Genomic DNA, 19850 nt, shown 5'->3' on the forward strand with positions numbered 1-19850 from the left:
CCCACCGATCATGCCCTTTGGGGGCACGTGCTGCTGTCCCAGCTTTTATAACCCATTTTGACTCCATTAAAGGCCTGCAAGCACCAAATCCTGGCTTTGGTGGGGGTTAATGGAGAGACCCTGGTCCCCAAAGTCCATCCTCACCCCACCTTGCCACCCACGTGGAAAGGCTAGACGTCTGCTTCCAGACCCACGTCCTGCTGGCAGACTTGGCTCTCACACCGGGGGTCCCCATCCCTGTGTGTGTTCAGTTAGGGGCGGGGAGTTTCCAGCAACCCCCCTCCGGGAGGGGCGCCCCATCACCCCCACCCAGCATTCCAGGAGCCATGGATCATCCATCCCCTCCTCTGCACCCAGCACAGGTGTCGACCCCTGGGAAAGCCCAGAGGTAGGGCGAGTCTTTTCACTTGGATGAAACCCACATGCACACTGCCAGGACGAACAACCATCACTCCACCGCCAACTGGAGCAGATGCCGGCCTGGATTACGATGAGGGTCTGACTCTAGACTCCTCGCCTATCTATTCTCTCACTCACTTCTCCAGATCAAGTCCTGGGGATCAGCCATCAACAGACAGACATGGCTTGTGACCTCAGCAAGCTCATGTCCAAGATTGGGTCCAGATCATCTCCATACCGAGGGGCAAGACATAGAAGGAGAGGATGCTGGAACCCACAAAGGACAACGAAGCCCACAGGTCCTGGTTGGGGCACAAAGTGTCTCTGAGGAAATGAAACATAAGCTGAGCTTAGCCAGCTGAGGTGGGGGGAAGGGTGCCGGTTCACGATGCTCCCTTCCAGGGAACAGTATGTGCAAAGGCCAGGCAGCCAGAAGGAGTGGAACACCTGGAGATCTGGGAGAAATTCAGGGGCTGGAGCTCCTATTTGGGGCCGTGGAGTAAGACGAGGTCCACACGGTGGTGGGCTTGCAATATTGTTACAGGTTTTGTACTTTATCTAGAGGTCTCTGCATGGGGGTGTCACTGAGGGATCTCAAGGCGGAAGCAACAGAGCAGAACACGAGCTGAGAACCGTCTCCTGCAGCATCGTGCAGAGCCTAGGGTGAGTGGCCCTAACCAGCTGGGGCAGCGGGAAAGGAGACAAGGCAGGTGGGCCAGCAGGACAAAGCTGGTTGAGTACACTGATTTGCGAGTGAGAGAGAGCAGCCAGGGGCAAGTACTCACTCACCATTTAAAGTTTTAAATTATAACATCTCCCGCATAGTAGTTAAGTGGTTATAAACAATAGCAACTATTGACTCAGCGATTACAATGTGCCCATTAAACTCCAGGTTGCAGAGATCACTCCTCTCACTCTCTGCACAGCTCTCTGGGGGGGTCACCATCTCCCATCATTTCACGGAGAGACCACCTCCCCTGCCCCACCCCACCATGAATGAGTAGCCAACCTGGAGTCGGGCTCTGCATGGGTCCTCCCAGCCAGCGTCCCTAACAGCACCTGAATGCTGCTTAGCTTTCTACGGGCAAGTTGGACTTGACCCTGCGTCATCCCAGCCCCTGTCTGTTACAAGGAAATCCACAAGAAACTGAGGAAACCACACAACCCCACCCCCAAAGAAATCAACACCAAAGCAGTGCCAGCCATCATCCACCTTTCCTCCATGGGTGTCCAATTAATAAAATTCTGAAATACTGGGTGATGGGAGGCAGTGGCTGTCACTCCAAAATAGACCAGCTCTCTGGAAATACGTCCTCAGAGGAGAGCCCAGCGATGTAGGTTACAGCTAGCTCCTCCTCAGCCTCCTGAGCTCATTAAAAATGAAACAAGTACATCCTCTCTCCCCATTCATTCCCCGTTCCCTTTCGCTGCGTGCGTCCCTGTCTTACCCGAAGCACTGTCTTTGACCTTCCCACCCCACACAATTGGTGCTGCGTAATAAGTGGTAAATAATAGTGTGTCCGTTCACAGGTGCTGAATGCCAAGGAGACCCCATTTGGACTGTTCCTGCCTGCCATGGCTGAGGCACTGATTCTAATTTGAATGCTAGTTTAACGAGATGCCTGTTTAGCTGGGGAGGGTCTCTAACAGTCAGCAAGCCCCCAGGCATTGTGAGGCTGGTTCACTCTCTTTACCCAGGGAAGCAGGTTAGAGGCAGTAAGTCCCCCTGCCCCCACAGCATCTTAGGGAAGGGAGGAAGGGGAAGGGCACTGGTCTGCACTGTCTCTCACTTCTCTCCTTGCTGCCTGCCTCGGTGTCCACCCAGACCAGCAGACTGCACTTGGAGAGCAGACCCCTTCCTGGGCACATGAGAGAAAGACGTGCTGGTCCAGAATCCTCAAGGCCACTGCCTTAGGGAAAAGAGCCCGAATGCCATGCCCCTAACTAAGCAAAGGGAAGATGCCACTTGTATGGTCACTCAGAATGCCAGCCTTATCATCACCGAAAATCTCACTCCAAACAGCCTCAAATACCACTACCCCACTGGGAGCCTGTGCCCGCCCCTCCCAGCCCGGCTCAGGGACTCCAGCACACCAAGTGGGTGCTTGTTCCATCCTCCAAGGCATCCTCCCCAGACTCACGCCTGGCACAGCCAGCCCCGGACTAGACCCCACTCGAAGCCCAGGATCCAGGGGACCTCCTAAGGGCTCTTTGTTGATGACTTGGGTAGAATTTTTTAAATTAAAAAAAAAAAAAAAAAAGCACAAGGTTTTCAGGGAGGAAAGTGAGTTTCACACAAAACAACACCCCCTTGGTGGGGGGGCTGGGAAGAGCCCAGCCATTAGCATCTCTAAACAGACAAAATACTTGCACTCTGGGGCTATATCAGACTATAACATAACATACAAAAATCTTAATATAAAAACGCCTGTACCTTAAAACATTCTGATTTATTATTTCCCGACGTGTATGAGCCGCTTCTGCAGCTTTGAGAGGCTTCAACAGTTAATCTGTCAGACCTGAAACTCTTTACCCACAACTGACAACAGCAATCCCCTTAATTTTCCATTATCACCATAATTTAGGGACATCAAAGAGATATGTTAAATGAAGAATGGCCAAGTGCTCCCCAACATTCAACCTGATGAAAGCAAATATCATGAGGAGGGCTTGCCCTTTTCATTTTTTGATTCCTTTTATATGTGAGAAGCTGGGGAATAAAGGCACAGTGTGCTCAGAGGTGGGACCCGGCCTGTGGGTCTCCTGCCCCGGGCTCTTCCCTTTTCTACCCACCTCCTTAACGTGTCTCTGACCCCGTTCTATCGGTTTACACAGAATCATTATATAATGAGCTGGCGAGGCTCGGTATGTTCTACAGTAACCTGTTTGGAATCATAGGATGCAGTTGTCAGAACAGAGCATGCGCAGAAACCCGGCTACTTTTTTTTTTTCTTGAGCTCAAGGCAAGAGGTAACTGTCGGTCAAATCCTGCTGAGCCCTGCTGACTTCAAATACAGGATGCTAAAAATGAAATAAAGGCGAGGGGTGGGGGTGGAAACCGGTGCGTGCTGTGCACTGTGGGGTTACAGCTCATGGGAAGTAACTAGCAAGATAGTAAATACATAGACAATCGATAGAAAAGGGGTTAGAATACCGAATACTTTCTATTTGTACTTTGGATGACCTGAAATCAGTGCAGAAGTACCTAACTGCACTGTCCGCGTGCTAGGCATAGAAATGAAAGACCCTAGGATGGGTGAGTCAATGGTTAGTTTTTTTTTTTTTTTCTTTTTTCCTAATGTGAGTTTACGGAGATATTTCAAAGGAGCAAGAGGAGACTACTGACCACCCCTGGGAATGGCACTTGCTCTAACTGTGTCTAGCAATGAATTCGCTGGCACCCGCTGGTCCCCCATAGGGAGCTGGTACCCTTGGGAAAAGTGAGATGCGTGCCTGTCCCCACCCCTGTCTCTCTCCGGGGTGCAGAAATGTGGCCGGAGGTATCCAGGCTCGACCCTCAACTGCCTTCCGGAGATTCCTCTGCCCTCTCCTGGGCAGGTCCGGGAGAGGCTGTCCCGGGGAGCGCAGGGGCAGCACAGGCTCCGGCTCTAAGGATCACCTCCCTCTTTTGTTCCCCCAGACCGTGCTGGCGCTCGGGAGAGGAGCCCGAGAAGCTCCCGGTCCCCAGGCTCCGCCCGCGCGCGCCGGCAGAGGGATCGGACCCCCTTTCCCTCTGGCCCAGGCTGCCGCCCCGCCCCAGCGCACTCCAGGTCTCTAGGCCCCAGGCCCTTCACCGGGAGGTGGACGAGGTCAAGGCCATCTGTCCACTTGTGGGGCTGCTGGCCTCCTCTCACCCTCTCCTGGCCCCTCCGCATTCCCCGAATCCTCGGCCGCAAGGAGCATCCCGAGGCTCCCAGTGGCCAGGATTGGGGGTGACGGGAGTTGGGCGCCTCCCCGGGACTAGGGGCCGGTGTCAGAGTGCGGGTGAGGGTCTTTGTGCGTTTCTTGTTCTCCTGGAGAACAGAACCAAGCCCCGAGAACGAAGGATGCGCTCACTCACCATGGCGGTGCCGACCGAGAAAGCGGCCATCAGACAGGCCATGCCCCGGGGGCGGCGGCGGCGGCGGCGGCGGCGGCGGGGACGAGGTTGCGGGCGGCGGGCACGGGCGCCGGGCACTAGGCTGCGATCGCCCCAGACTCCGCTGCTGCGCGCCGCGCGGGGTCCGGCTTGGTCTCCGCTTGCTGCTGGGGCCGCGGCCCCGCCCACGACCTGCCCGCGCAGGCCCCGCCCACGGCCCGCTCGCGACCCGCGATTGGCAGGCGCGCAGGGTGGGCGGGGCGGGGCGGGGCTGGCAGGGGCGGGGCGGGGCCGGCAGGTGCGCGTGCTCTTGTTTTGCTCCTGCAGGGGGTCGGCTGGCCCAGCTCCGGACAACCCGGTTCCCCAGCCGCCGGCGGCTCTGTCCAGGCAGCTGCAGTGGATCCTCCCAGCCTCGGAGCTCAGAAACTCAAGGCGGCTGGCGCGGCGGCCCTGGGCCCTCGACAGGCAGCAAGGTTCCCCCACTAGGACTGCCACCTTAAAACCTGCAGTGCTGTGCCAGTAGGGTCAGAGGAGGCGCCTGGGAATGGAGGGTGGAGGGCAAGGGGATTCTCTTTTCTTTTTGTATTGTTGGGCAGCTCCCTGCCAGGCAGGAGCATAAGCACTAAAAAAGAGATGGCCGCCCTAACGCCCCCCACCCCACTGCAGCTCCATATCTGGGGTGGCCTCCCACACTGAGGCAACGCACTCACTCACTCATGCAACATCGCCGTGTGCCTGCCGCGGAGCTAAGTGCTGGGTAACAAAGGGGTGCTGGGTGAAGATGCCCAGGCCTCTGTCCTCCCCCAGCTCCCACCTCCACCCCAACAAAAAAAGAAAAGCTTTCTTTTTGTTGTTGCAGATGTAAGGTTTCCAGTACCTGGCCCAGCACCTGGCCCAGAGCTGTGTTCACGTAACTTCATAAGGAATGAGTCTGGGCACCCTTTCATTTGGCCCCAGACAGGAATATCAGATGGCCTGGCGTCTGCTAAAGCCCTTATTATATGTAAGTGGGACCACTTCTTGGTAACCATGGTGATAAGACATTCCTTACTCCCAATCTCAGAGGCTAGTGCTTTCGTTCAGTGGTTTGGGTGTGGGGACCGCAGCCAGGAATGCACGTCTTCCCACCTTCAGCACACCTGGTCACCCCTCCTTTGTACCCCTCAGATATGCAAAGTCCCTGTCTTTCTCCTCACCTAGAAGGGAGCATGACTTCATGTCAGGCAGGGGGCCTTCATACGCCAGCTCTGATGACCATAGCCAAATTCTGGCCTCAAATCAAAGGGGAGAAAGGCGGTATAATGTATGAGTTCAAGGCGGGGAGAGCCCTGCCTTTGTCTGCACGGTTTCACTTGTGGAGCCTGTGCACCTCTGCTCCACTGTTGACTGTGAGGAAGGAACTCTGACTGCTGTATTTCCAGGGGCCACGCTCCACATGGTGGGCTCACCAGGCTGTGTGGTGCCTTAAATGTGCTGAACAGGGAGGCCAACGAACTCCGAATGTTCTGCAAAGAGGATTCAAATCCACAAGCCTTCCTGGGAAAGTTCAGGTGAAAAGACAGAGAGAAAGGTGGCCCGTCTCTGGGGCCCGGGATAGGCGGCCAGCCCTGCACCCTACCTCTTACGCCGGGGGGCAGACAGGACAAAAAGCAGGGGGAGGAAAGCGCAGAACAGGGCTGGGGAGGGGCCCGTGAGAATGTGGCTGGGCCCTGCAGCTCTGCAGCAAGGGCGAATGACGAGCCTTTGTGGTTCTGATGCTGTAGTGTCTATTCTGCACCCAATATCCATTCTCCCCACTGCTAAGAATTAGTTGACAACTTCCTTCTGGGACCCTCTCCCCACCCCCCAGTTCTACGTCATGTGATTTGGTCAGTGGTTGGTCGGGAACTAGAAGTGTAAGGTGATGCTTGCCAGGCTCCTAGGAACGGCCCAGGGGATAGTATGTAGAGGCTGAGGATGAAGCCAGAGAGGGCAGACAGGGATAAAGTAGTCCTTGTTGGTGTGGCTTGAGCTGCTGGCTTTTCTGTTACAGGCCACGGAAAGCATCCTCACGGATACACCTGTACATTGGGGCAATAATCATCTCAGCTACATGGGAAACACGTGCATGGTCCACAGCTAGCACCCCAGTTCTAACCCTTACTAATGTTATCCCTTTTGTGCCAAATCCGAGAATAGGCAAATAGCCGAGAAGGTGAGCTCTGTGGCATTGCCATTGGGACTTTTGGTTGTAAGTGACGGAAACCCAGCTCCACAGTGAAAAAAAATGTGACAATGAATATATGTATGTTAATGTATAACTGAAAAATTGTGCTCTACACTGACATTTGACACAACATTGTAAAATGACTATAACTCAATAAAAAAATGTTTAAAAAAAAAAAAAGAAACCCAGCTCCAACTGGCTGAAGCTATAGGTCATGTATTGTCCAAGGTAACAGGAAGCCTCGAGGTGTACTGGTTTCAGACTTGCCAGGGCCAAGCACCATTCTGTGTCTTCAGTCCTTGCTACTACAGGATTGAGGACAGGACTGAGGACGGGGGGGACAGGAAAGGGCGTACAGGTCTGGGTGGAGAGATAAATCATAAATTCGGTCAGGAACCTCAGGTTTAGGGGACTTGGCTTCATCAGCTGACAACCAGCCACTATGCCCCGTGGGGGAAACCGAAGACTGACTGGCCTGACTTGAGTTCCATGGGCCAAACAGGCCAAAGGGGATGGCAGCCCCAGTGGACCCATCTGGAAAGACTGGGACATGGGTGCTTCATCAAGGCCATTTTGGGGAACTCTGAGCTCAAGTATGGGAGCCAATCAGGCAAATGTAAGGGGAGCTCATCACAGGACTGTCCAGTTCACACCTCAACCCCAGCAGGAATCTCTGCTGAGACATCACTGACAGGTGGGCCAGGCTGGGCTTGGGGACATCAGGTGGGAAGACACCTCCTGCCTCAACAAGCAGCCCGCACCGCTAAGTAGTTGTCATCGCTAGCAGGCGGTCCCTGTGCCTAATGGGACTCCCTGTCACCCCGAGTGCCCTGTGTTCTACCGCCCAGCATCAGTGAGCACAGTAGGCCTTGAGCTACTCAGTCATGGCTCCATACTTCTCCCCAGGCTTTGCGTCCTTGGACCAGACATTCCTGGTCCCTCCGACATCATTCTGTAGAAGATGGTGCTTCTTCTCGCCTGCCTTTCTCTGCATGACTTCTGTCTTCTCAGTGTCCCCTGTGAAGCTTGGGGTCTGCCACCTATTCAAAGTATTCCCTCCCCTTGCTAATGGCATCTTCTCCCAGGCTCCGCTCAAATCATTGGTAAGGACATGCTCCCGGCTGCAGAGCCAACTACCTGATGTCCTGGGGACAATGGACTCAATGAGCAGCCGACTAAACTCACTTTTCTTGTAAGTTTGTAGTTTCAGCTGCCTGGTTTGCACTTTATCCCCCAAATTCCATTTCAAGGAGTACCCAGCTTCTCTCTTCCAGACGTCCAGCTCCTAAGGCTGGGAAATGAGAGGAAGAGGCCACCTTGAGGACTTGGTCTCTGGTACAAAGATTTCTGTTCTTGGTACCTGGTGAGGGGAGTGGGCGTATGGGTAAATCAGATGTCCAGTGGGCTTGTGGAGGGCCTGTGGCTTGACCCAGGTGTACTTCTGCAGGGAGCTGGTGACAAAGGTTGAGGCTGGCTTGGCAACTTGGATTGTCCCACCCGTGGAGGTCAGGAACAGAAGATCTCTGGATCCCTCCAGAGAAACACTTGGGGACATCAACCATGGCATCCTGGCCTCCCCACTCCCAGCTGGCTAGGAAGAAATCTAATGAACACAGTTGTCTTCACATTTGGATGATCTAGCTTTCAATAATTTGACCTTGAGCCTTCTTTGATGACAGGGTGGCCAGCTCTGAATTAATGTTGTGTGGACCCTGCCTAGCTGACTTTCTTCAGCTCAACTACAGAGCTACACCAACTTGAACTTCATTTTTCTTCCAAGACCTATGATTTCAGCCATGCCTTCAACAGACCCTCAGAAATCCCTGCCGTGCTGGAATCTGGCCTCAACACTGGGGACCTGGGGTGGCCAGAACCGGGGAAACTCAGCCCTCAAGTGTGGTCAGACAGTAATGGGGAAAGATTCGAAAGCTGAAGTTCTTATCTAAGTTGGATACATTTAAACTTGTTCCACGAGCTTAAGATATTCTAGAAATTATTCCTGGTCTAAGTCAGAGGCGCTCTCGCTGTGCAGTTCAAGGCAGGGTCCGCCAGAGGCAAGCTGGTGACACCCGGGCCTCTGCTCTACTGCAGTCCTGCCCTTTAGGAGTCAGCCCTTCAAGTGTCCTGCCCTGGGGACCTGATATCTGCAACTGCACCCCCACCAAACCGCCTCACCCCTGATGCTACGCCTCCTTGTGGTCTGTGCATCACAGGATTAATTTACTATTGGTTGTGCTGACTGCCCACCACTCCCCTCTAGACTGTAAGCTCCACGCAGACAGGAAAGTCCATCCACTGATGGATCCCCAGCCCCAGAGTGCCTGCAAAAGGGCTCTGTCTGGGCTCCTCAGCTATTGGTCGGTAGCTCCCACCCCCGACCCCCTGGCTGCCCCACCCCAGCTGTTTGTAGCGTGCACGAAGCCCCCAGTGTGGGAAGGTGCCTGCCCTGCAGTGTTCCCCAGGGGAACATCTCCCACATTTGGTGCGCCACCAGTGCATGGAGGAAAACAAAAGACTACAGAAGCCTGGTCCCCTGCCCCTGTCCCCAGTTCCCTTCTCGCCACATCGATGCCTGCACTCCAGCAATTTGAGGGTTGATGGAATTTCCTTCCCTGAAGCCTCAACCAAACTTGATCTTGGAGAGGTGGCATAGGGAGTTGTTTGTTGGCTGGCTTTTTACAACCCAAAGCTCTGATTCTGAAAGTTAACATTTTCTATGAAATAAAAGCAGAATCTGGTGTTGCAACAGCCAAAAGGAAAGAGGGGCATGTCTCTTCCCCAGGCTGATGGTGGTGGGACATGTGGTGGGGGCTCCTGGGAGGCGAGGAGGAGAGGGAGGAGCCCTGTGCCCATTGGGTCCCTAGGCCCCTGACAGCATAGCATCCCTGTCAGAGCCTTGCCCTTGGCTGGGCTGGAGACCCGCCTTCTGGTCACGGTCCCTGCCTTCTCGGCGTCTCTGACTCTTCCACTTGGGTCAGCAGAGAATTAGCGGTGACGGGGCCCTTTCTACCTCTGTTCATGTAGGAGCCACTGCCTCCACTTTTTAAAAGGAAGAGAGAGAGAGAGAAAGAGACAGAAGGAGGAGGTGGGAGGGAAAGAGGAAGGCAGGAATGAAGGAGAGGAAGAGAAAGTAAGAACCTCAAGAGGCGAGAACAGGTGCAGAGAGGACCATGGCTTAGCTCTTGACGGGAAAGGACGGAAAAGGAGCAGAAGCAGAGACCTAGTCTGCAGGGAGGCTGATAGCCCAGGGTGAGGCCACGCACCAAATGAGGACTCTCTGTAGATCAGTGTATTTTAAAGCAACATCATTTTCCTCTCTATGGTTTGCTTGACTCCTCTCTTGCTGGCCCTCCTGACCCCACAGTGTCTGTCTCCAATGTCCAGATGCACGCCCCCATCACATGCGGGAGCCAACCCAGTCCTAGAGAGGAGCCCCTCTTTCCCCAGCATGCGGGAGGTGGGAGCAGAGCAGGACTTCAGAGCTGAGAGTGGGGTGCAGGGTGGAGGGAAGCAGAGGGAAGAGCCCAGAAGGTCAGAGGGACCTGGAGATTAATGAGGGATGTCTTCAGGGAAAGAAAAACACAAGTCAGTATTTCATGAGCTGAGTTAGCAAGAGGCCAGTTAACTATTGCAAACAGTTTCTTGTTTCCTTCCTCGAGCATGGAACAAGGAATGGGGGAAAGAGCTGGGAAATCATTTCCATAAATGAAGAAATAGGAAATAACATCTGGCGATGAGATGACCTTCAAAGCTGAAGATTAGGAGACAAGTCTCAGAGGCGGACACCGGAAAATTACTGCAGCCCTCCTTCCCACACGTAAATAAAAGCCCCCGTCGCTGCCTCAGAGGTCCCAGCTGGGACACAGCTGGTAGCCCTGGGCCACTGGGCACCCACTTTCCTCTGAGGAGCTGCCCTCCCCGACTCTCTGTCAATCACCACAGTCCTACAATACAACCCCGACCCAGAGCCATCAGAACACTCCAGCCAATGGTTTGAAAAGTGCTGTAATGTGCGTTACACCCAGTGATGCTCAGAACGCCCCTGCAGGGTAGGATGGCAGTAGCACCACCGGAAGACGTGTGAATTTGACACCCAAGCCCCAGGGGCAAGAGAGACCACATTCTGTTTCTCCTCTCAGTCAGATCATCTGCCTCTGGTCCCTGGAAGGCAGTGCCTCCACACCAGGCCCGCTGGAGCCCAGAGCTCCGAAGCTCTCCATGGCTCCAAAGGTCACAACTCAGGTCCAGTGTGCTCAGCACCCTGGTCACCCGGCAAAAGTCCTCCTGCTTCCCTGGGACACCTGAGCTCTCCTGGGATCTGCACCCCGACCTCTCCCCTCTCCAGGCCTGGGAAACTGTTCCTCCACCTCCTGCCTCTGTCCTCCAGAGCCCAGTTCCATCCCCTCCCCTCCAGGAAGACTTGGCCATCACCTTGTTGAGCCTCAGCTTTTGAAAGCAAAAGTCTGGTTAGGGAGATTCTCTTGCGCACACTTAGAAACTTCTGGAAAGAACCCTGCAACTCAAAAGCCCCCAAGGCGAGAGAAAATCAATTTAATTAAAAAAAAAAAAAAAAAAAGTCTTGGCTGCTTTTTAAGGAAAGAGAGAGGGAAATAGCTAGAGCAGGGAAATCAGTTTCAGATTATCTCAGCAAATTATCCTGCCCCTGGAAATAAAGAGATGGAGGCTCCACGAGGTTTGAAACCTGCCCAGAGCTACAAGGCCCAGGCCAGGGCCTAGGTCTCCTGACCCCTGCTGGGCACATTTTCCACTTTTTTTTTTAACAGCTGCCAAATATTAGTTGAGAATAGGCCAAACCTATTTTGGATAGGGACAGGAAGCCCAAGTTCAGTCCTTTCAAAGTCCTGGGCAGGCTGGCAGGGAGACGGGGCGAAGCTGCTCTTCTCTCTTCTCCGCCTGGCACAGCTGAAGGCTCCGGACAGCACCCAAAACAAGCATGAGGGGACTCTGGGAGCTGAGGAGGTCAAGGCGGACCGGCCAGGGGCCCTGGGACCCCAGGAAGCACGCTGTGGTGAGGTCCCTGGGTTTTCTTTTGGCCACATATATCCCATACTTTCCTATGAAGAAACCAACAACCTGGAAATGCCAAAGGGCACAAACAAAAAAGCTCCCACGAAAGACTGTCTCTAACCACAGGAACAGAAAAGGAGCAACCTAGCGCCGTAGAAAATGTGTAGATGGTCACTGCTCACTGCTCCAGCTAAACATCACCCGGCAGGCTTCGCACCCCACCCACCCCAGTGGAGACGGAGGGGGAGCCTAGACTGCTGCTCTCCTCGGGCTGCAGTGAGGCTCCAAAGCCTGCCCCCCCCCCAGTCACCCCCTGTCAAAGTGATGCCAAGACGACCAAACGGGGGTCGGGGTCTGCCCACTGTGGGCAGGAATAAGGAGCCTTTCTCTTCCTCGTGGGGGTGATGGCAGAGGAGAACCAGCAGAGTCTGGACTTTCACCAGCACCCAGTGGTAATGAGAACACTACTGCCCACAGACCACGATGCCAATGGAGAGTGTGTGGGGAGCAGTAGTAAGGTCCCCTACCTCTCCCCGCCAGGGAGGCACGGGGGGCGCCGGGACTCCCACCCCTCCCAGCAGTAACGAGAAGCCCCTCCCCTGGATGCCAGCAGAGGCTGAGCAGAGAACCGGGACTTCTACCTTTGCTTGGCAGCGATGAAGCAGTGCTCCTCCCCCTTCCCCTGCCTGAGTGATGGCAGAAGTCAGCTAAAACAGAAGGCTCAAATAAGATCTAATGCCTCCTGACATAATACAGAAAACATCTAGGTTTCCATCAAAAACCACTCATCATCCAAGAACTGAGAAAAGCACAATTCAAATGAAAAAAAAGCCAATCAATAGACGCCGATACCACGATGACAAAAATGCCACAATTAACTAACAAAGATTTAAAACAGTCATATAAAAGTGCTTTAGTGAGCCATTAGGAACACACTTGAAATAAATGAAAACATAGAAAGCCTCAGCAAAGAAATAGAAGATGTAAAGAAGAAAATGGAAATTTTAGAACTGAAAAATGCAATAACCAAAATGAAAAACTCAGTGGATGAGCTCAACAGCAGAATGGAGGGGGGAAAGGAAAGAATCAGTGAACTGGAAAATAGAACAACAGAGATCACCCAGTCTGAACAACGTAAAGAAAACAGGGTGTGCAAGCAATGACCAGAGCCTGGGGCCCGCGGGACTACGGCAGAGGGTCTAGCAGCCACAGAAGCGGGGACTCCAAAGCATAATGGCTAGAAATTCCCCCAATTTGGCAAAAGACAGAAATCTACAGATTCAAGAAGTCAAGCAAACTGCAAACATGGTGAACCTAAAGCAGTCTACACCGAGACACACCACAATCAAACTTCTGAAAACTAGAGACAGAGAAGAGATCATGAAGGCAGTGAGAGAGATGTGGCATCTTACCTGGAGAGGAAAAGTAATTAAAATGACAGTGCATTTTTCATCAGAAACAGCAGAGGCCAGAAAGAGTTAGCAGAACACTTTTCACTTGTTGAAAAACAAAAACAAAAACCTGCCAACCCAGATTTATATATCCAGAAAAACTATCCAGGAATGAAGGGAAATCAAGACACTTTCAGACAAAGGAAAACTGACAGAATTTGTCACCAGGAGACATACCGCAAAAGAATGCATAAAGGAAGTTCTTTAAACATAAAGAAAATAAGGAAACTGCACATCAAGAAGGAAGAAAAAACACTAAGTAAAAATGTGCATAAATGAATAGACTTTCCTTTTGCCATTGAATTTTCCAAATTTTGTTTGATGACACAAGCAAAAATTGTAATACTATCTGATGTGCTTCTAAATGTATGTAAATATTTAAGACAATTATATTATAAACAAAGGAGGCCAAAGAGATATAAAGGGAGATGAAGTTTCTACATGGCACTCAAACTTATAAAACTATGACATCAGTAGACTGATAAATCGTGCTTATGTAATAACAGACCTAGAGAAACCATTAAATATCTACCCAAAGAGATGCATTCAAAACACCACACATAACACAACATTGTAAACTGACTATACTTCAATAAAAATATAAAAAACACTATAGATAAATCAAAATGGAATTCTGAACAATATTCAAGTAATTCCCAAGAAGGAGTTATAAAGATAATAAAAATATGAGCAGGAAAACAAACAAACAAACAAACAAACAGGGAGATGAAAAACAGAGAACACAGGGAAAACAAAAGATTAAGTGCATACTCAGGCCCCCCACGTCAATACTTACGTTAACTGTAAATGGACTACACCAATTAAAAAACAGAGAGATTGGCCGAGCGGATTAAAAACAACCCAACTACATAATGTCTGTAAGAAATTCAGACATGCCTATGGTATAGGCAGCTTGAAAATAAAAAGATGGAAATGGCATATCATACAAACGTTAAAGAAATCGGGGAAGGGGCTACATAAATGTCAGATAAAGTAGACTTCGGGTGAAGAAAATGACCACAGATAGAAAGGGATGTTGTATAACGACAAGAGGACCAATCACCATGAAAACATAACAGTTCTAAGTGTGTATGAACCACACAACAGAGCTATAAAACATGTGAAGCAAAGCCTGACAGATGCTTCAACACCTCTCCCCTGATACTTGCTGGAACAGCTGGACAGAAACCCAGCAGCACTGTTCCAGCAGGACCCAGTCAGCACTGACAGAGCACTCCATCCAACGACGGGAGATGCACATTCTCTTCAAATGTTCATGGAACATACACAAAGATAGACTGTATCCTGGGCCGTAAGACAAATCTCAACAAACTTAAAAGAACTGAAATTATACAGCATGTGCTCTCTGACCCGAATGTAACCACACTAAGAATCAGTAACAGGAAGACAATAGGACAATCCCTGAACACTGCAAATCTACAACAACACATTCTGAAATAATCCGAGGAGGGGATCTTGAGGGCAGTGCAAATTACAGTTAACTGAGTTGAAATGAAAGCACACATACCAGCCTTTGTGGGACACAGCTACAGCAGTGCAAAGAGGGAAATCTGCAGCACTAAAAAGGCATGTAAACTGGAGATGAGGAAAAGTCTCAGATCAATCACATAAACTCCCACCTCAGGAATGCAGGAAAAGAAGAACCAAATTAGCCAAAAGAAAATAATAAAGATAAAAGCAGAAATAAATCAAATTAAAAATAGAAGAACATTAAAGAAAATCAATGAAACACAAAGCTGGTTCTTAGAAATGATCAATAAAATTGACAAACCTCCAGCAAGACTGACAAAGAAAAAAGAGAGGGCACAAATTACCAACGTTAAAGTTGGGGGGAGCAGGGGTATCATTACAGACCCCACAGACGTCCAAAGAACGGTCAGGGAACAAAACAAATGACTCTACACACATAATTTTGACAACTTGGATTCCTAAAACTCCCTGCAATTCACTGAATATGAAATACGGTATTTGAGTTGGGGGGAAGGTAGAGCTCAGGGGTAGAGTGTGTGCTTAGCGTGATGAGGTCCTGAGTTCAATCCGCAGTACCTCCATTAAACATAAATAAATAAATAAATAAATAAACCTAATTACCCTCTGCAAATAATAATATTAAAAATAGGTTATTTGAATAGCCCTTTACCTATTAAGGAAATTGAATTCATAATTTTAAAGCTCCCAATGTAGAACTCTCCAAGCCCAGATGGTTTAGGAAGGAATTCTTCCCAATTGATTTAATTTGGCTGGTATTCCCTTGGTCCCAGACAATGATAGTATGAAAAAAAGGAAATACAGACCAAAACCCCTCATAAATATAGATGCAAAAATCCTTAACAAAATATCAGCAAACAGAATTCCGCAATGTAATTTGAAACTTATGCACTGTGTTCAAGGGGGGTTTACTGCAGGCAGGCCAAGGTGGTTCAATATTTGAAACTGCTTCATGTCGTGCATCGTAGTGACAGACTAAAGAAGGAAAATCACATGCTCATGTCATTTGATGCATTAAAAAACACGGGACAATTTCAACACCTATTCACGATTTAAAAAAAAAAACTATCAGAAAAACAGGAATTGAGGGCAACTTCCTCAACCTGATAGAGAACAGCTTCAAGAAAGCTACAGCTAACATTCTAATTAGTGGTGACAGACTGAATGCTGCCCCTTTAAGAGCAAGAATAATGCAAAGATATCTGCTTTCACCACTCTTACTCAACAAAGCGCTGGAAATTCTAACCTGCGTGGAAGGTAAAAGGAGTAACAGGCACACAGACTTGAAAGGGAAAAACAGAACTGTCTCCAGCTGCAAATGGCATCCTTGTCTTCCAAGGAAATTCCAAGGAATCAACAAAAACAATCCTAAAGCAGTAAGTGAGGCCAGCAAGGTCACAGGATGCAAGGTAAACCTACAAAAATAAATTTTATGTCTATATCCTAGCAATGAACTTACGGACACCAAACTCTAAAATAGTGTATCATATACAATTGCTCAAACAAAAGTAAATACTTGGGTACAGACCCAACAAAAACATGTGTAGGGTCTGTATACTAACAACTACAATGTGCTGATGGAAGAGATCAGAGAAAACCTTTAAAAGTGGAGAGACAAGTCATGTTTATGGATTTGGAAGAATTAACATGGTAAAGATGTCAATTATTTCCAGATTGATATACAGGTTTGATGCAATTCCTATCAAAATCCCAACAAGTTTTTTCTGTAGACATAAACAAGAGTAGTCTAAAAGTTTTAGTAGGGCAAAGGAATTAGAATAGTTAAAACAATTTTATGAAAGAAGAAGAAAGTAGGGGGAAATTAGTCTACCTGATTTCAAGACTACTTATGGCTCCAGTAATCCAGGCTGTTTGGCAAAGGGAGAGACACAAAGATCAACGGAACAGAATGGAAAGTCTGGAATTAGACTCACATGAATACGCTTGACTGCTTTTGACATAGGTTCAAAGCACTTCAGTGGAAGAAGAACAGCTTTTTCCATAAATGATGCTAAAGCAGTTGGACATCAGCAGGCAAAAAGGAAAAGAAGCTGGCCTCAGCCTTGTGCCTTGTGTGAAAGTCAACTCAAAATGCATCTCAGATCTAAGTGTAACATCATAAATCTTTTAGGGAAAAAGGTAGGAGAAAATATGGCATCTAGGGCCAGGCAAAGAGCTTCTGAACATGAAAAGCATGGTCCATGAAATGAGACATTCATAAATGAGACTGCATCAATATGAACCACCTTGCCTCGGACAAAGGCGCTGTTAGAAAGATGAAGTCAAGCTACAGACGGGGAGAAAATAAGTGCAAACCTCACGTCCGACAGAGGACCAGTGGCTGGAACGTGTGAAGCCCTCTCAGAACTCAACGGTGAAAACCACCAAGCAATCCAATCCGAAAACGGGCAGAAGGCATGAAGGGACATTTCACAGAAAAAGAGATACAGATAGTAAACAAGCAGGTGAAGAGAAGTTTAGCAGCATGAACCATGAAAGGAACGCAAGTTAAAACCGCAATCAGATGGCACTGCTCACTGTTAGGACGGCTAAAATAAAAACAAAATAGTGCACGACCACCGAATTGGAGGGCGCAGATAACCTGGACCGCTCGCGCCTTGCTGGTGGGATGTGAGAGGTACAGCCAGCCTGGAAAGCAGCCCGGTAGTTTCTGCAAGAGCTGAGCACGAAACTGCCATTCAGCCCGCAGTCGTACTCCTGGACGTCTAGCCCAGAGAAACGAAGGCTTACATTCACAAAACTCGGTACACAAATGCTCACGACAGGTTTATGTGCAACAGCCCAGATCTGCAGACAGCCCAGAAGTCCTTCAACAGGTGGATGGGGCCCACCCACACCGTGGAATGCTACTCAGCGGTGAAAAGGAAAGGACTGTCGATGCACACAACAGCCTGGGTGGACCTCCAGAGAATTCTCATGGAAAAGCTGATCCCAAGAGGTTGCATACTGTGTGATTCCATTTATGTAACATTCTCGAAACAACAAAATTATAGAAACGGGGAGGAGGTTTGTGACTGTCAGAAGTCAAGGAGGGGATGGAGCGGAAGGATAGAGGGTGTGGCTGTAAGGGGGCAGCAGGAGGGACCCTCGCGGGCCTGAAATGCTCTGTATCTGGGCTGGACCGAGTTCAGCATCCCAGCTGCGGGGCTCTGCCACAGTTTTGCAAGTGTAACCGCTCGGGGAAACAGGGTGAAGGCTTCCACGGAATCTATCTGTGTTCTTTCTTACAGCTATAATTCTCTCAAAATACAAACATCACAGAACAATCCTGAGTGAGGCACAGTAGATGTTATGAGGAGTGTGGGAGCAAGGAAGTGAGTGCAGGGGCTTTGAAGATGAAGAGGGAGAGGACCAAGGAGGAGAGTGTGTCGGGTCTCCCGGAACCGGACAACCAATGCAGAGCCAGGAGTGTTTGTGACCACCCTTTGTCAATTGTCAACTTGCGAAGGTGAGAACAGAAGGGACGATGCTCTTCTTTCTTGCTAGAACTCTGTGAGTGTGTGTGCAAATGTGTGTGTGCACATACACGCCTGCACACCCAGGCATCTGCACGCAGACAGTGGTGGGTGGGATGGCAACCTCATCACTGGTCCTCTGTGATGCTGGGCCAGTTCCTAACCTCTCAAAGCCTTCATCTGCATCAGTAAAATGGGAATAAAAAGAGTACCACCGTGATGGTTGAATAAGATGGGGTAGTTAAGGCACCTGGGAGCCCAGGAGAGTGAAGAGAGAGAGGCTCATATGCATCTAATACTTTTTCCACATCTGGAGACCCTGACCCTCCATGTTCCTCCATCTTTCATTGTTTTTTCTGCTTACCATCTGGCCAAATGGCTTTATTCCTCTTTGCCTCCTAAGATGAACTGCCGTGTGGGATGTTCTGCAAGAAAAAAAAATGGGTGGATAAATATACAAAGAAACTCCAAGGTCACCAACCTCAGAGTGACAGTATCTCGTGTCAAATATTAAGGCATCAATATGGTGAACAAAGGTAAAAACTCCCAGCTGTAAGATACGCAAGTCCGGGGGATGTAAAGTACAGCACGGTGGCTAGAGTTAATGATACTGTATTGCATATGTGAACATTGCTGAGACAGTAAGTCTTTTAACAGTTCTCATCACAAGAAAGCACATCCGTAACTATGTGAGGCGACGGATGTTAACCAGACTTACTGTGCTCATCACTTCACAGAATCTACATAATCAATTCACCATGCTGTTCACCTTAAACTAATAGCGTGCTGTATACCAATGACATCTCAGTACAACGGGAACATATATTAAGGCATCTTACTTTTTGCTGATGCCCAGCCCTTCCGATTTACAGATTTGTTGTTGTTTCCCCCAGAGCAGACCCAGAGGACCGGGGAGGCTGTGACTGGTTCTCACGGCAGCTTACCTGCCTCCCTGGAGGCCCTCCAATGTTTGTTGACTGGCTGACTGAAGCCACAGACACTTTTCATATCAGTTTAAATCACAAATTCCTGTTTGCTGACTGTCCTAGGAGGCATGGCGTCTATCTCCCCTGACCTACATCTACTTAGTCACATTTACTCTGGATATTTATATTAAAAAAATTTTTTTTTACTAAAATGCATTTTGTCAGTGACTTACCCACAGCTTAGGTACAAGCACTTCCCAAGGAGCCCTTCTGCTGCAGAACAGACCCTTCTGAGGCGAGGTGTATTTATTTGGCAATTAATGAAGGGAAGAAGCCCCTGCCTTATGTAGGACAGGTTTCAGCTGTCACCACAGCAGACACGCGGAAGCCCCAAACCACAGAGAGTGATCCCGTTTCTGTTGTGAGTTACAAGGAGAAGTGCTGTAAAACAGGCATGATGCAATCACGTGTGCAACAGTCTGGCCCAGGGTAATGGCTGCTGCACAAAACAGGAAGTGAGTAGGTTACTAAAGGGCATTTCTGTGCCCTCCCAGGTTGCTGCGCAGAAAGGAGCTCCCACTACCCGTCTGTCCACGGGTTGACCAGGTGTGAAATCTAGACATTCCCCATGTTTGATCAGATGACAGATTTTGCCTTTGTGAACGTGGTGGAATTCTTTTTTTTTTTTTTTTGTAACACACATTGGAAACAATTACAGCAAAAACTGAAATTCATCAAGGTCTACAGGATCATAATAAAGGTAAACAGAGTATTTTT

The 19850-nt window shown here is 49.6% G+C and overlaps 1 protein-coding gene and 1 long non-coding RNA gene across 6 annotated transcripts in view; one reads left to right on the forward strand and one right to left on the reverse strand.

Moving 5' to 3' along the window:
* The window catches only part of ABCG1 (ATP binding cassette subfamily G member 1), a 79980-nt gene extending 60514 nt beyond the window's left edge, over nucleotides 1-19466 (reverse strand). For 3 of the 5 annotated variants that reach the window (XM_074349964.1, XM_074349873.1, XM_074349823.1), the window contains exon 1: nucleotides 4460-4652. In XM_074349964.1, coding sequence (XP_074206065.1) covers nucleotides 4460-4501 — 42 coding nt within the window. In that variant the 5' untranslated portion in view covers nucleotides 4502-4652. Of the gene's footprint in view, nucleotides 1-4459; nucleotides 4654-18511; nucleotides 18573-19306 lie in introns of those variants that run through there. The other 2 variants (XM_074349922.1, XM_074349983.1) reach the window with 2 other exon arrangements.
* LOC141574497 (uncharacterized) lies at nucleotides 4665-6815 on the forward strand. The gene is made up of 4 exons (XR_012501487.1): nucleotides 4665-4950; nucleotides 5337-5480; nucleotides 5899-6027; nucleotides 6510-6815. It is a non-coding gene; the product is annotated as an uncharacterized LOC141574497 (long non-coding RNA).
* Nucleotides 19467-19850: the final 384 nt, after the last annotated feature.

This window comes from Camelus bactrianus, chromosome 1 (assembly GCF_048773025.1).
Source record: "Camelus bactrianus isolate YW-2024 breed Bactrian camel chromosome 1, ASM4877302v1, whole genome shotgun sequence".
Lineage (NCBI taxonomy): Eukaryota > Metazoa > Chordata > Mammalia > Artiodactyla > Camelidae > Camelus > Camelus bactrianus.